We start from the raw sequence: 17,145 nt of genomic DNA, 5'->3' as shown, positions 1-17,145 counted from the left end.
TTTATCTTAATGAGGTTAACACAATGGGGACTGCGATAATCTGGTACAAATCGTTCATGATCTCCATTGCCTTGTACATTAGTACACATCAAACGAAAATCGCACTTTCCTTAATTTATTATGACTTTGGTTTTAATTAGTTTAGTGGGAAAGATAACGCACCTCTTTTGGTCGACCTTTCTGTTCAAGGGTTTTTGAGGTAAATAGGGCATTATCTCGTTAGCATTGTAAACCTACCCCAATAACAAATTATTATCATCTTTAAGGTCGTATGAAAGGTCTAACTATCAAGTCATTTATAAATTTTAATGTCTACATGACCCAACCTTTATAAAACTTAAATTGTATGAGACCCAGAAAACTAATCTAGAATTCCAGATCGAATTTACCTAAAAGTCCTTTGAAATACCTTTGTCGAATCTCGTACAGTCCGCATCAATAGACTTTAGCATTCTTGCAAACAAAGAAGGTTCATAAAGTTAGTCTATATGCTGTAGTTTTGATTGCAAAGAGGTGTAATTTTGAGTCCACCTTTATTTTATTAGAATGTTATTACGAACATCGCAAAGTTAAATATTGGCGTGGACTATAAGAAGTTCGACCTCAATAAAAACTTAGCGTCGACATAGAAGCACGAGATAAAGTCCGGTGCCAGAATTAGACCCCTGGTGTATTCGTCGCCGAGTGCCAAAACAGTAAATGCAAATTATTTCTACGATATGGCTCTGCAAAGCGCACTCGTAGCTAGAGATCTGAAAAATGTAATAGGACCATAAAACTTGGTTTCATAAAGATTTCCATAGTCTCTTATTTAGAGGCCTAAGTAAAGATTTTTCATAAAATACTTTCATATTGAAGATCATGTTACTCTCAATAACAGAAATTGACATTTATTGTCAACCCAGTCAATCCAGTCATCCATGAGTATTCAAAAGAACCAGTTAGGATGTACAGCCTTAAATTATTCCTTCTACATCTCTTTCCTTCTGCAGGTTTTTAATGGCGATGCATTTAGCGTTATAATTTTCGTAGCTCTACAAGAATTGTACTAACNTTTTAATTAGGAGGATAGTAGTATCTCGGCGACGGAGGCTTTTAGACGAATTATTTTTGTCGTTAAACGCGAATGAAACGCGCAGTTGGCTTTTATGGCGACCCCAACACGGTTTGATGTTCAAAACTTGGGTTTGACGATTCTCAACTGTAATATACGGGTAGCATTAGGAGGACATGTGGTGGAGCTAAAAAATAAATGAGACGCGAATTATTCAGTATTCATTTATTCGTAGTATATTATCTTGTATAATGCAGACATTGGAAATGTATGATGTGTATTGCTAACCTAAAAAACAGTAGCTTAATCAGTGCGATGTGAAAATTATAAGTAAATACTCATATAGCTGCTTGTTTTGAAAATCCTTGGGACCCGGCCTTTGTCCAGCGGTGGACGTCATTTGGCTGAAACGAACGAACACGCTGGTTACCTAGAAATAAAGCTCATGCTTGCCACAAACAATCCTCATTTTAAACTCTATTTTAAGTTTTACGGCTTAGGAGTCCTTTACCCTATAACCTACTACTAACTTAACTAACTCGTTGAAATACAAGGGTCGATCACGTAATTCAATGCTCAAGGGAACTCAACGGGAATATCGATCCGAGTCAGACAAGAGCGCCTTTCTTTATTTCACACTTTTCTTCATTGTTCTTCGATAATGGCATTATTATAACTATTACCACTCTACCACTGTCATTACCGCGAAAAAATCTTTGAAATAAAATGAGAAACGCAGCCTTTTCTTTTCACTTTCTTATACACAACTGAATTGCTCACTATTTAAAAGGATAATCGATTCTAGGCTCAACGGATGTCAGCACCTGACAGGAATGGGATGACCACACACTATAGTCCATACCACAGTACCTATATGCTACTGTGTCCACTGTCCATACAAACACAGTGGATGTGCCAGTCAAAGTGCCGATTACTTTGAATATAAATTGACTAGAATTAAAAGAATGTTCTTGTTTATATTACCTACCGACGATCTGGTAAAGGTCGCGGGAAGAGCCTGGATGCGGGCAGCACAGGACCGTGCATTGTGGAAAACCTTGGAGGAGGCCTTTGTCCAGTAGTGGACGTCATTTGGCTGAAACGAACGATAATACCTACATAGTTTCACCTCGTTCCTTAGTATAAATAACAAAAATCGCGCTCTAGGTCTATTGTGGCATGCATGTTGCATGCATGTTTTTGTATGCAACTGTCATTTCATGGGACTTAAAATCAAGATCTAACGAGGGGAAACGACGACAGGTTTATCTTAATGAGGTAACACAATGGGAACTACGATAATCTGGTACGGCTCGTTCATGATCCTCATTGCTTTGTACATTAGTAAACATCACACAAAAATCACACTTTCCTTAATTTATTATGACTTTGGTTTTAATTAGTTTAGTGGGAAAGATAATGCACCTCTTTTGGTCGACATTTCGCTTTTCTAGTTTCTGTTCAAAGGCTTTTGAGGTGAAAATAGGGCATTATCTCGTTAGCAATGTACCTAAACCTACCCCAATAACAAATTATTATCATATTTAAGGTCGTGTGGAAGGTCTAGCTATCAAGTCATTTATAAATTTTAATGTCTACATGACCTAACCTTTACAAAACTTAAATTGTATGAGACCCAGAAAACTAATCTAGAATTCCAGATCGAGTTTACCTAAAAGTCCTTTGAAATACCTTTGTCGAATCTCGTACAGTCCGCATCAATAGACATTAGCAGTCTTGAAAACAAAGAAGGCTAATAAAGTTAGTCTATGCTGTAGTTTTGATTCCAAATAGGTGTAATTTTAAGTTCACCTTTATTTTATTAGAATCTTATTACGAACATCGCAATGTTTAAATATTGGCGTGGACTATAAGAAGTTTGACCTCAATAAAAACTTAGCGACGACATAGAAGCACGAGATAAAGTCCGGTGCCAGAATTAGACCCCTGGTGTATTCGTCGCTGAGTGCCAAAACAGTAAATGCAAATTATTACTACGATATGGCTCTGCAAAGCGCACTCGTAGCTAGAGATCTGAAAAATGTAATAGGACCATAAACTTTGTTTCATAAAGATTTCCATAGTCTCTTATTTAGAGGCCTAAGTAAAGATTTTTCATAAAATACTTTAATATTGAAGATCATGTTACTCTCAATAACAGAAATTGACATTTTTATTGTCAACCCAGTCAATCCAGTCATCCATGAGTATTCAAAAGAACCAGTTAGGATGTACAGCCTTATTCCTTCTACATCTCTTTCCTTCTGCAGGTTTTTAGGTTGCAGGTTATAATTTGCGTAGCTTTAAAAGAATTGTACTAACACAACATCAGTCGAATTCAAAAATAAAACTGCAGTAGAAATACATTCTCGATATTTTCTGACTGAAAATAATTAGCGATCACTGAATTTTTGGCTTACTATGATTAAATTTATTTTATTACATGATCATTATGGGATCATTTCCGTGAAGTGATCCCATAAGGGATCAAATAAGAGGAACTTCCAAAAATAATATTACCAAACTCCTCAAACACTTAAAACTGATGTTAAAGATCCTGGATAAAACTTACTTAGAAAATGGAATTATAATAAACGTGTCTGGTGTCGTCACTAACCAGTAACTTTGTTATCTGCCATCTACAGAAACAAAAAGGGGAATTCACTTAGCGTAGTAACGGGGTTAGTGCCCATCACAGGCTAATTGCTATCATTTAAAATCACAATGTCAGTGCATCAAATGAAATGGAACGTTCGAGATAAAGAAAGCGTTAATTGGTAACTGGCAGAGTTGATGTCAACTGTAAGTACAGCGGTCTTTACACAATACGATGTTTGGATAACAAAAGAGGATGCAAGTATGAAATTAGGTGCCTCCTTTTGAACAAAGAGAATTTGCAACAAACAATTGATGTAGAGAAAAAAGATGATTGAACAGCATCGTCTTTTTTCAGTTGTGCTAAAGTTCTTCAAGTTTATTCTATTTTATTTTATTTTTCTTTATTAAGGAAACAAACAGCATGAGTTGATACATGTTTATATCAACATGAAAGTTCCTTACATTGAAAAGTTACTCGTAGGTACATAATTTAGTTCTAAAAAGTCAAATTTCACTGAGTTATTACCATATAATTTAATAATCTCATCCTGTAGGCTTTATTAATCTAATCCTGTACTTTATATTCAAACTTCTTCGTTTTCGAGTTCCACCGGGACAAAAACCAAACCTAGTCACCAACTGAACTAAAAACTCGTCCTATGTAAAGATTAACGTTTTTACTAGTACCCACCCTTCGCCGACAGAAATAGCACCTTTTTTCAGGCATGATACAGTCCATTCCCGTTCGCTGCTGTACGTCAGTGTGAGGTATCTTGTTAAGCTGTGGAGCTGCTAATTAAAGAGCTCCGGTTCCGTGGTTTTTGTAATTCGAGGCCGCGACACTTGCGGTCGAACCACCTACGAAGTAATGACATTAGTTATGTAATTTGTATGGAAATAATGCGCACGTGTCCATTGCTGTTGTGATATAGTGATATGTTATGATGGCAGATTAAATGCAGTTAAAAATTGCTGGTATAGGTTCTGCGTATTGAAAGAGTTGACTCGGTGTTCATTCGGTCACATTCCTGCCTGATAAACCTTTGTGCTTTTTGCAGTCAGTTAAATTTTTGTTTCAATAATAATTCACAAACTAAAGGGTTTGCCTTATTAATTGAATATTTATATTAAGTCCAAAGGGTTTATTATATTCAATGTCATATTACAATATGTGGGGATTTTCAATTAAATTCTAGTCTGATATGCTGTCGACTAGAGGAACATGAAACATTTTCAGTAACATTACTAACTGTACGCAAACGCTAGATTTGACGGCGTTCAAATTAGGATCGAAGCTGGAGAATAATAGGGGGTAAATTATTCACAATACAAATGGAGGGTAGTGGGCACTCATTGAAGTTTAGCACACACGGAGGCTATTCAAGTCTAATAGGGCATTGTAACATCAGACTCTACATTTTTGTTGCGAAATCAACCCTATTACAACTGCAGAAGATACAACAGTGTGTAGCGTTTGTACGTTCATCTATCACTGGTAGTCGATTGTGTCAATACTCGCTCATGCAGTGTGCTTACCATGAGTTTACGTTAGGTGTGCTCGCTAGCGACTGCGTAAAAAAATTACATTGATTGTATGACATATTGTGCAGCGCCCCTAGCGGCTACTTTCAAGAAACAAAATCTTCATAGAGATTTTTGACGTACTCGCTAGCGAGCACACCTAACGTGAACTCATGGTAGCTACACTGTAGATTGGTCGTTGCAAATATTTTAACTTATAATNGTTGAAAACTTAGCTAATCGAATCTACGCTCTCGAAACTCTATTTCCACCAAAAATGGGTTTTCTTGTTCCACTTTTGGCAAGTTATAGATCCAAACTTTCCATTGTAACGAATAGCCTTAAGGGCCATAGCAGACATGTAACTATTAGCATCGGCGATCGGCGATTTTGCGACCGTATCGATGAAGCGTCGCGATTTTGTTCGGAATCGGTATCAGAATCTAGCGTTTTAGCGACTCTACCTAGGGCCGTCTACAATCTACTAGGGGCCCTGAGTACATAAGGATTAAGGGAAGCCCTTCTCATCTGGAGAATGATCCTTTATGAGAATAGACATTCTAAAAAGCGGCTAAAGCGCTGATGCTGAATGTAGCAACGTGTGTTNACGCTCTTAAAGTTATACTTCAAAAGTTTTAGCACGCGACCAGAGCACTACCAAAACAAAAGCTAGCCTTATACTGTATTTCTCGAATGAGACACGTTTTATTCTCCAACTAGCGGCCTGCCCTTGCTTCGCACGGTTGCAATGGAATTTCTTCTTTAATATGCATGTTTTACAATTCGCATCAAAATTCGTTGCGCAGTTTTAAAGATTTAAGCATACGAGTACGTAGGGACAGACAGAGGAAAGCTATTTTGTTTTATAAACAGCTGAGATCTTGAAAAAGAACAAGATATTTTCTATCCAAGCTTTTGGAAGAGCAACATGCGTGTGATAATGTCTTTCTGTGACGAACCTAAACACGCTGTCGAAACCGCGGTTCGAAGCTGCCTTCTTTCCTTGCTTAGCAATCCTCCAACAATGTGATACAGCAGCTACCGTTCAACAAATTGATCTTTGACAGTTGCTACTATAGTCTGGTCTGCGGTCTGCGAGCACGTAGAATTTTGTCCAATGACCCCAAGCTACCCATCCTTATCGCTCGCGCGTAATTATGTTGCTGTCGCGCTCGCACGCTGACCGCGGGCGCCCGTCGCACAGTCGCGATAGCAATATATTTACGCGCGAGCGATAAGGATGGGTAGCTTGGGGTCAATGGACAAAATTCTACGTGCTCACGGACCGGGCTTTACGTGGCTTAATATGTCTTTATTCAACAATTCGGTTGCTTGTTCCCCAGGCGCGACAAATCCTTGAAGTGGAGTTCAGCAACCTACTGGCGGCAGGCACGGAGCGCGCGGCGCGGCCGGCGCACGCGCAGCCGTCCTGACACCACGCCATCAACTAGGCGCCGCCGCCGCCGCCCGAGCGCGCGCTGTGACGCCTACACCCGCCGAAAACGATCCCTCGCGAAACTTCCAAACTTGTCCCGAGTGATACGCGATCGCGACGAAGGGAGCGAGTCTGAAAGTTGATATTTGCATTTGTTTGGCCGATACCACGCGATAAACTGTATTAATTTTATTTGAATCCATGAATTGTTGCCTTTGATTGCAATTTAAATCGATCAAAAAAGTTCAAACGATAATTTATTGACGCGAATCAAAATATACAGTTTGACTTCTCCACCGTCGAAATAGTCAAAGATGATGATAAAAGTCATTGTTATTCATCATCTTCATATAAAAATTATTTATTCCTTGTTACGGTTGCCTTGAACTCTCGCATGTTTAGACATTGTACCGGCTGCATATTTATGCATACGTTTGGAGATATGCCGAAGTGAATCGGCATGGCGGCAGTGTCTGTGGTTATTCCCTATAATTTTTAACATGGCAACATTACAATAGAATTGTCGATGAATTTGAAAGAACGCATTACGTTTTCCGTTTAGAAATAGCTAATACAAATTTCCAGATTGATGAACTGCAAATGTTATAAACTTTTATAAAGAAGTGTTGCCGTGCTAAAATAATAAGTGTTGTTAATACAATAAAGTTTTCACTAATTGTGTATATTGACTATTAATAAAATATACAGTTGTAGCGAAGTTATGCTTGATATATCGATATAAATAACAAAGTGCTCTGATGCGGTAGTTTTACTATGTACTTAACATGTATTCCAGTATTTATTATTACGAAATATGTAAGTATGTACTGCGACGCCGCGTCTATGTGAATATACAGATGATTGTTTCTATACGTTATAGAATTTTACTATTCTTTTAAAATATTCTTATGTGTTACAAAAAGTGCTATGTTCTTATGAATTACTATAAATTTTAAATTGTCTGCTCAATTCCTTCATATGAATATTCACATGATGCGGTATAACTAATCGATCATAATCATACTCTGATGCCAAATATTAGTTACATTTAACTAATATATTTAAGGCTGATTTCATAGTCAGCTACTCACGTCGCAATCTGTCAAAATAACTTTATTCTAAACTTGATATACTCTGTTACTATGCTTACGTTTCGTTGTTTCCGTATCGCTGCGCGTGCGTTCCCTGACTATGGAGTGAGTCGGTTAGAGTTACGATTTCGCGACGAACTTGAATCGGACATTCGGGCGAGCTGTTGTCGTATTTTTGTACCGGTCCTCGATAGCGCTGCGGCCACAAGTGCCTCGCGAGGCGTGTATATACATAGCTTTACGTAGATGATTGTGTGCCTCTCATGTCGGTCCGTGTTCGCGCTTAGTGAACACGATTATAATAAGTAACGAAAGGTATTAAACGTTAACGTACAATCACAATACAAAGTAATATTAATACGAAGTTACTAATAGTCGCAATACGCTTTATCGCTTGTTGTTTGTTTGTGTGGGTACGTGAGTACGTACGGTTGGCGGTGAAGAGCACACATACTAGTCTTATGTACAGTGTTGACGGCATTGTTTTGTAATCTTCTATTTTATTAAACTACTTTATAGCGGAAAGCATAAACTGAGACGTAGCTAGGTATATTTTTGTTAAAACGTATACAAATAATTAAGTCGAGTGATCGTCTCACGTTGCACGATACTTGTCATCATTCATTGTTAACGGAAATTACAATCGGGAACTAATTTCAATTTATTTTTATTATAGATATCTGATACAAATAATTGCGGTCGATAAGATCGTACAATAAATTAAGTTATTAGTGTTATCACAAGGTTGTGCAACATGGAATGCTCACGATTTTCAGTTCAACAGCGGTGTACGATCGGAGAAATTACTCCAAAAAACAAGTACTGCATAATTTGTGTCTTTCAAACATTATTATCTGTGTAAGAAGGTATTGCTGTTTTGTAAAGACTTAATGAAATCGTGATATCTGCTTGCAATGAAAACAATATGTTCTGACCGCGTACCGCTGAACTAAGTCTTCAATAGTTAATGAAATATAAAAATTGTATAGCTAACCGATTTTAATTTTGTGAAATCTTTATTGGTAGCGAATATATTGTAAATATGGTTTCTATGATATAGCGTTTCTATCATGTGTAGTTAATGAATGTAGCAATATTTAGCTAGGATGTGTTCAAACGACTAGATTGTTAATTTTATTATTTTAATGCTTTATTTATTAAACTAGGACTTATTATTTATTAAGTTATTACTTATTAGTAACACTTGTCCATACATGTCCTAATTCGGTTGGAATATTACCTCATATTGGTGTTCGTCGCCGACGTCGCTGAAGTGGCTGCGATACGACGAGTAGGGCCCGTGAGTTGTGGTGTATAGTGTGTATGCGTAACAGTATTAATAAAATAGGGAAGATATCGTGTGGCCGCCGGTGTGAATTTGAAAATTAATATTTAATTTTTGAATCGTAACCGACAGCGGGGATCGGTCGGATCACGCGGTTTTCCAAATTTTATATCAAAATTATTCAATGTATTTAAATTAATCATAAATAATATATTTATCGTGCGTCGTTGTGGCTAAAGAAAGCGTCAAGCCGGGTGTCTTCGGGGCCCCGCGCCCGCGACCGAGCCCCGGCCGGTGCAGATCCGAGCATTGTGTATTCAAGGTTCACTTTTGTACTAACTGCCAGTGCCGGGGGCTCAGCCAGGGCCGGCCGGGGCCCGGCGCTCACAATATCATTTATACACATCAATCGTTTCACTATGAAGTAAAATTATATATAGCGACTACATAAAATTTTATAAATGCGAGTATGATACGTTTACGGGATGGTTATTTAGTTATTTGTTAGTGTATAGCTTTCGGATGTAGCTACGTTCTGTACGATCGGATGTAGAGTAGCGATGTCCCGGTTCCCTCGACAGTATTCCGTGAGGAGCTCCCAAGTGCCAAGCGCTCGGCGCGACGGGCGCGGTAAGAACAATAACTAGAATAGTTTTGTATCTCCATAACATTCCACATTCGATGTTCATGAGCCGAAGCCTGTGTCGAACAAATCGAGATATTTTTCCACGTCGTAGTCCCAGTGGCTCGCGCTACCAAAGAGTTAAGTTACCCCCACATTAAGAAATTAATGTAAAATAGATTAGTGAAATTTCGAATGTATATAATTTTGCATAAATGTGTTGCATAGCTTGGAATAGGAGTATGAGAGTTTGTACTGCTCGCGCCCCGGCCGCGGCCTGTCGCCACTTGCGGCTGCATTCCACTGCCCGCGGACAAAGCAACTTCGGCCCGAAGCCACTGCTCGCTGCTCACGCGCACGTAACTAAGATGGCGCGTGACTAGCTAGGAACTGATCGCCAATCCAAATCTTGCTTCGATATAACCAAAAGTGAATGTTGCTTTGTCTATGGGAGAAGCTTTCTGTGTCACGAGTCGCTTCGGCCCTCGACTAGCGCAATATACGGGTGTTCCCTTGTGGTACAGGGGCTTTTGTCATGTCTGAAATCGAAATTGTTAAACTAGACAGTGATTATTTTGACCAATGTAATCTGAACTACTGTGTAACCTTTGTAAAAATATTTATCAGATGTGCGATGACGACATACGTTATGCATAATGATAAGAGGTAAATACAATTTACACGATACGCTTTGTTTTATTTTTCCTCCTTGCTAGGTGCTGTGTGGGAAATGTTATCTTGTGGAGCTAATAAGACAATCTATTCTGTATTTATCCGCGACAGAATCCTCTTTGTTGTATTTTCAGAAAAAAGTAAATGAAATTCCGTAGTAGGTAATTTTATACAATTTTTATTAAGATTATTATCCTATCTACAAACACTTCTACATCTGAGGTTTCTTCTTATTACCCATTTTGCTTAGCTGTCTGCAAATCTTCTTTTTCAGTTCTTTTTGCCTCTTCAGCCGACGCCACTCCTCAGCCTCCATCTGTTTCTTGTGTTTGCTCAGCCTTTCTTGTGTGGCTTCCTTCTGAACTTCCTTTTTCTTTTCGAAATTAGTCTTGATCATCTTCATTACGTTAGAAACCTTCTGCTCGTATGGATTCTTGATTACAGCTATCCTGTTCTTCAACTGGTCTTTAGGATTGTTGCCGGAAAGTGTCGTACTCTTCTCTTTTGGCTTGAATTTGTATGGCAATCCTTTCTGCAGCTCTTTGGGTATCACCAAAGGCTTGAACACTTTCTGTTCCCTTTTTATCTCTGTGTACATTGAATCCGTGTTTGCGTCACTCTTGATATTGCGTTCTCTCTTCAACTGCCCCTTAGTCTTCATGCCCTGCCAAGCGTTTTTGTCTCCGACAGGTAACAATAAATTGACGACTGGAGCGTAAAATTTAGTGACGTCCACTTTGAACCACGTCCGACAGAAAATAATGTCACTCATAAGAATTTTGTCTTCAAATGTCGCTCGGAATGCGCCTTCAGGTTTATTCAGGGCTTTTTTAATTTGCCCTCTGATTCCGGATACCGTTTTTATCCTCGCTCCTTCGAATTTTGCTACTTCTAGAGTGCTAGTGAACATGTCTTGAATGAAAGCAGTCTTCTTGTAAATTTTCAGAGGTGTGCCTACCAACTTCAGTTTCTTTACTATCTGTGTTGATTTGTTGATCTCATTGACACTGCCTGTAGCAGCTATTCTAAATCCTAATTTCTTGATTTCACTTGAGTTGTTATTCACAGTTTGCAACGCTAGGAACCCAGTGTTCTGTGGAGTAACAGGCCCATAAAAATGCATGTTACAGGTGACATGCTCTGGTGTGTATTTCAAATATCTACACTTCAAGTCATCTTCAATCTTTGAATAAATCGGAAGTGTTTGGAATCGACGCCAACCTAAAGAAATTATAAGGGGGTCATTGGTTTTTAAGATCTTTTTATACCACCTGTGCTTTTTGACTTTACAAGAAACAAAACCAATATTTTGTTCAGCCATATTCAAAGATCCAATGAGTATTGGATAGCTTGAGTCAAAATTGGTTACAAATTCAGAAGGGACATTCTTGAACATCATTCTCACATACAAACCAGGCCGGAAACCTTCTACTTCTATCCTCAATCCTTCATCAAGATTTTCAAATACCGACTTATTAAGTTCTGACTGTTTCAAAGCTTCTGCTTTTAAATTTTCGTAGTAAGAATGATCACCTTTGATTCTGTGATCATCAGGGTTGTCATACTCTGCATCAAACTTGGCTTTCAACTTCATCTTTTTATCAAGGATTTCAGATTTAGTTGGTTCAGCCTTACGCTTTGTGCCTGTTTCCACTTCTGTATCTGAAGTTTTCTCTTTATCTTCCGCCGAATGTTTTTCTCCTGTCTCTAAATCTTCAAAGTCACCAAATAACTCTTCATCGTCCCCGTCACTGGCGTCATCAAGTTTAAGAAGTTCTGACGCATCTTCATCTGCTGATCTTTTGCCAGTGACAAAACTATTTATCAAGTATTGTTTATTGGCATCTGTACTCCAATCTCGTATATTTGGCTTATCCAATGAATAAAAGAATGAGCATTCATCCATATCCAGCCTTTCTTTTTCCTTCAGTTTCTTTTTCTGAGTTGCTGTTACTTTTTTAAACAGACCACCAATTTCTTCTTCATCACTTTCATCATCAGACACTTCTTTCTGCTCTTTAGTTTTATTTCCAATCTCAAATTCTCCATAGACTAGTTTCATAATGTTTCTTGAAGTTTTCTGTCTTTCAAAATATGCCTCAGTGGCTTTTTCACCCAATTTTTCTTTCCATTTATTCCCAAAATCTTGCTCATTTTCTGAGTCTTCATTTTCACTTTGAGATTTACTGTCTTTGTCATCATCATCATCTTTGTCTTCGCCTTCTTCTCCCGAGTTGTCCCAGGGCATTTTATCAGCTTTGCCAGCTTCTTTCTCACTTTGATCAATACCACTGTCGTGTTCAGAGTCTGAGCCCTCTTCTTCAGAATCCGAATCATCTGAACTTTCTGGCTGATTCTTTTTGTTCTGTTGTAAGTACTCATCATTCTTCAACATGTCAGGGTAAATAACGGCTCCACCACTGAATAGTTTGAAACCGGACTCCTGCATTTGTTCATCAATAGTTTCTGTTGTTTCAACTACATTTTTAAGCAGTGCCTTCTTCTCATTAGTCTCTTCATCCTCTTGCTTGTGGGAGTGGGATCCCTGGAGTTCAATGTAAACTGCATCTTTGTCATAGACAATGCCTCCTACTCCAGAGAAGGGGGCATAAATCTGCCTTTCTCGTTCCATCAGGTGTCGTTTCTTCTCACTGCTCGGCAATGGACATGGATCAGGTAAGTATGAAAGTTCACCGACTTTCATATCTCCAACACCTGAAATATTAAAAGAGAATGATTAAAATAATTAATTAAACATGATACACCAATGCAAAACCCAGACTTTGAAACACAATCTCAGCTATTATTTTTCCTACAGTTAATAAATAGTTTACATTTTGAAAGAATCCTTTTAAAATTCATTGTATAGTTATTATGTTCAACTGTTTACTTACCAGCTATGTGCACCATAGTTTCTTTCATAAGAGGCACCCCTCTCACATATCCATACAGAATGACATCTCTGTTGACTTTGGGATCTTTTCTTATGGTCTCCTGGTTAGTAGCATCTTCCATTCTGTCCGCAAGCACATAGGAATGAGTCATTCGCCAGCTCAGCGGTCGGAACTTCATCACGGAGATAAACCTTGCCAGATTCTTGATTTCATTTCGTAGATATTCCCCATGGACAATACCAGACAAATAAAACAGCTTAGCTCCTTGGTAGACTTCAGTCCAGAATCTGTGCTTCAGAGTTTTCTTAGTCATTTTTAATGTTTTAGCATTCTTTATCATATCAAGATGGGTGAGCACACCCATGATCTTTGGCATTCCATGCACTTGGCAGATGTTGAGGAACTCGAAGATTTCCATTTCGAAGCCGAAACTAGCGTCGCAGAGGAGCAGAACAAGATCGGCGCACTTCGCGATATCAATCATCGAGTTTATGTCGTTGTTGCACTCGATCAGAGTAATCCGGCGCTTCTTCGACGTGACGATGGTTATTGGCCCGTTGGTGCTGGTGACATTCGTCTTGATGAAGCTTTTGATGAGATTGTTGATGAGGGTTGTCTTCCCGACGCGAGGAGGCCCGACCACGGCGACGATGATGGGAGGAGGTTCCAGCGGGGTCTTGTCCACCTGCGGGATGTGCTGCTTCTTGGCGATGACATCTTCTCTGCGGCGGAACTGTCGCTCAGCACGAACTGCCGACTGGATAGCAAAAGCTTTCGGATTTCTTTGACGAGCACTTAGGTTAGATGTATCGATTTGGTTCTTCTTTTTCTTTTTGTCTGCCTTTCTTCCGGCTCGCTTTGCCCGGTGGGCTTTCTTCTTATCAAATGCACTTTCGTCTGCCATTATTTAATTCATTAATATTGTATTTGCATTATAAAAAACGAGTCTGTAAACGTAAAACCACCACGCAAAACAAAATTCTCTCACGTGGTGTTGTTTTTTTTTTCCTAACAGGTTTAACGGCTTCGGATAGTATCCTTACGGCCTCACGTGGTGTTGACAGTGACAGTGACAGCTGATCTGATTGTCAAAAGTACAATTTTTAATTTTCTTTCACGGCATTGAAACCGAACTGTTTTACCTATAATTCCGTTTTGTTTTTGCTAAACTTAGAGCCTAGCCTGAGTTCACCATGAAAAAATATTTTTTACTGATGGCAATCCCAAACGCCAACTGTCAGTCGCTAATGTCCACCGAATCAAAATCAATCTCATTTCTTTGTAATTTTGTGCAAAAAATCCTTTATTTGGATGATGATAGCAAAAAACAGGTCAGCTAATGACCACTCGCGTGTGCCTACCGTGAACGTGAATTAGAAGACACCGCTGAAACTATGGGCACCTCCGAATTGGACAGCCGCAACATCACAATTTCCATGTTAGTATTATTGACGCATTTCTACTAATTATAGAGTGATCACCTCGCTCTGTTTATACGTAGACGGTGCAAAACACTTGTTTGTTTTATCTGTTAGCAGATAAGAGGTGATCTAGTTGTTAACTAGATGAAATAATTAAGTTTACTCCGAAGGGGTCAATGCACTAAATAAAGTCTGGGACTGCGAGGCGAGCAGTGAAAGACAAATAGTTAGCGTAGTTTTTGTTATTTCGCTCTATTTGCGCCGAAACTTTGCTGGCTACAAACACTTCTTTTAATTTTGGGTGTTGTTTACATCAACACATTTCATGCTTGACTTAGATGTATCCAATTAGAAAATTACCCGACTTCTGATAAACATAACATTTGTACCCGCCCACAGTTACAAATAAATAACTTTGGCCTTAACAGTTCATAACAATTAGTGTGTTTTAAATTGTGGGAAAAATATCAAAGTGTGTGTATGCCAATCACCATTAGCTATTGATTAGTTTTACTTTATTAATCAGTTTATCTTGTAATAAGCTACTATTATAACACTTAATCCATGTCTATAGCATTTACTTTTTGTATTGCCTGATTTTGCAGTTTTTGTTATTTATACAGAATGCAAAATAATTTCATTTATCAATAAAGTGGTTTTGTTTTGCAAGTTTTAAATAAATAATTATTTCTAATACTTTGAACCAGTATAAAATTATGGTTTAGTAAAATAAGTAATGCAATAATTGTAATTGATGCATAAAGCTTCTGTTGTAATGTAAATCAAGCAGTGAGGTCAGCGTGGCTATGTATTATTACAATGCTAAACTATGGATGCAAATAAACATTAATTTGATTAAATTGATAAATAATTTCATGTAAAAATCATTTTCGTGGATAAGCAGGGACTTGAGTTAATATAAACCTAATGTGAAACATAACTTTTTCTTTATATTTGCTTATCTTCAATGACAGTATGCTTACCTATTTTTGGATGTGTATAATAAGAGCTCTGGAAAGGGCCTATATACTCAAGAAACTATTAGATTTGACTTGATATACATAGTGTCATCATAAATGCACATAATAATAATAAATTCTCTTTATTGCACACCACACAAAAAGAACAGAAAGAAAAGGAACACATAAGGTTTATTTTATTAACACTAGAGTACACGCGTGGCCTACTATAGTAGACCAGGGTAACATTTTACGTTGTAACTTTTTAATAACTTGCGCCAGAGAGCTGGCATTCCAGGAAAGCCTCGTTTACTAAATTTGTCAATAAGCCAGTAAAGCTTTGGTCGCTAGCGTCTGCACATTTTTCTAAAATTGGACGTCAAAACTGCGGGTCTACTCAAAAGCCCGAAATCACTCGACAAAAAAAATATGGAAAACTTGCAAAAAATGATTTTACCCCATGTACCAGGTAGTAGAAAGTCTTGAATACTATGAAAGATAAAAAACAAATCATATTTTTTCAGTAAATAATTTTTTTGCTAACATGGATTTCAGAGTGCAATTTTGGTCCAAAAAATTTACAAATTTTAAATCCGTTTATAATGTTTGATCCCAAATAGTATTTTAAAGAAACTTTGATTATAAAAGAACTATAATAAACACTTTTATTATTTACATAGTAATTTTATTCATAAATTGCTTACAAACTGATTTACAGTGATTTTAAATTGGCTTACCAGAGTAGGCCGCGCGTGTATTGGTGTAAAAAAAGGGGCGCGTGTACTGTAGTGTTAAAACTATCTTCTGTCTACAATTTGCTAAAATTCTATGTTTTGTATTATTCTCATGTTCAGGAGAAAATCAGTTGAGAATCTGGTGATCTCGTCTCAAGACGCCATCGGGCAGAGCATCAGTCAAGCCCTCACTTTCTCTGGAGTCATCACACAGCACGCCAACCAAATTATACAGGAAACCAGGTGAGCTACTTGCAATTTATTTTATTTCAAAAAATACCATATAATTTTTATACAGTAGTAATAAATGGTTAACAAATATGCTTGGCCAGGATGCGCGGGCGGGCGCATGGCGCACTCAAACATATGACATTATTTGAGTGTCCTTACTGGACACCCGCGTGTCCAAAGTGTCCTAGGAACTGAATAATGGCGACTTGAATAAAGTGTTCCTGTAAATCAAAACCTTTCGATGCATCTAAGTTCAGAGGTGCAATTGTGTAAAGCAATCGTAATCATTCGACAGTTCATAACGTACGATAGAGTCAGTTAAACAAAGCGTTTGACAGAATAATCGTACGTTATGAACTGTTAAATGATAAAGATTGCTTTACACAATTCCACCTCTGATTCATAACGCGATACGTGTGCTAATAGAGTACATCTGGCTTAAAATTTAGATTTTTGTTACTAAAGTCACGAAATTCGTCGTGGCCGCCTTATGTAACACATACCTACCAGAATGTTGCTACAATGCAAGAGCTGAGAGCTAAACTTTTCGTCTACTACATTTTAATTGGCCATTATAATTTTTACCGCTTTTATTGCTCTACATTTGACACATTACGTGCGTCGCTTT

General features: G+C 38.0%; 2 protein-coding genes across 2 annotated transcripts in view; one reads left to right on the top strand and one right to left on the bottom strand.

The window, feature by feature from the left end:
* Nucleotides 1–10,450: 10,450 nt before the first annotated feature.
* LOC114350512 (ribosome biogenesis protein BMS1 homolog) lies at nt 10,451–14,154 on the bottom strand. Its single transcript, XM_028301345.1, has 2 exons — nt 13,173–14,154; nt 10,451–12,993 (listed from the first exon to the last, which is right to left on the bottom strand). Exons 1-2 carry the CDS (start codon nt 14,074–14,076, stop codon nt 10,490–10,492), a joined length of 3,408 nt encoding a protein of 1,135 aa, XP_028157146.1. The 5' UTR covers nt 14,077–14,154; the 3' UTR covers nt 10,451–10,489.
* A 252-nt stretch (nt 14,155–14,406) lies between these two features.
* Nucleotides 14,407–17,145, top strand: part of LOC114350486 (protein Aster-B-like) — a 39,238-nt gene continuing 36,499 nt past the window's right edge. Inside the window, exons 1-2 of the mRNA XM_028301312.1 lie at nt 14,407–14,610; nt 16,407–16,529. Coding sequence (XP_028157113.1) covers nt 14,567–14,610; nt 16,407–16,529 — 167 coding nt within the window. The 5' untranslated portion in view covers nt 14,407–14,566. The remainder of the gene's footprint in view (nt 14,611–16,406; nt 16,530–17,145) is intronic.

This window comes from Ostrinia furnacalis, unplaced genomic scaffold (genome assembly GCF_004193835.3).
Source record: "Ostrinia furnacalis isolate ACB-3 unplaced genomic scaffold, ASM419383v2 OfSCF0912, whole genome shotgun sequence".
NCBI classification, from domain to species: Eukaryota; Metazoa; Arthropoda; class Insecta; order Lepidoptera; family Crambidae; genus Ostrinia; species Ostrinia furnacalis.
The sequence above is the reverse complement of the archived record's forward strand: the minus strand, read 5'-3'. Positions and strand labels throughout refer to the sequence as shown.

Coding starts and splice junctions, on each gene's coding strand:
- LOC114350512 (XM_028301345.1), bottom strand. CDS start 14,076: ATGGCAGACGAAAGTGCATTTGATAAGAAGAAAGCCCACCGGGCAAAG. Junction 12,994..13,172: donor AACTATGGTGCACATAGCTG/GTAAGTAAACAG, acceptor TTAATATTTCAG/GTGTTGGAGATATGAAAGTC.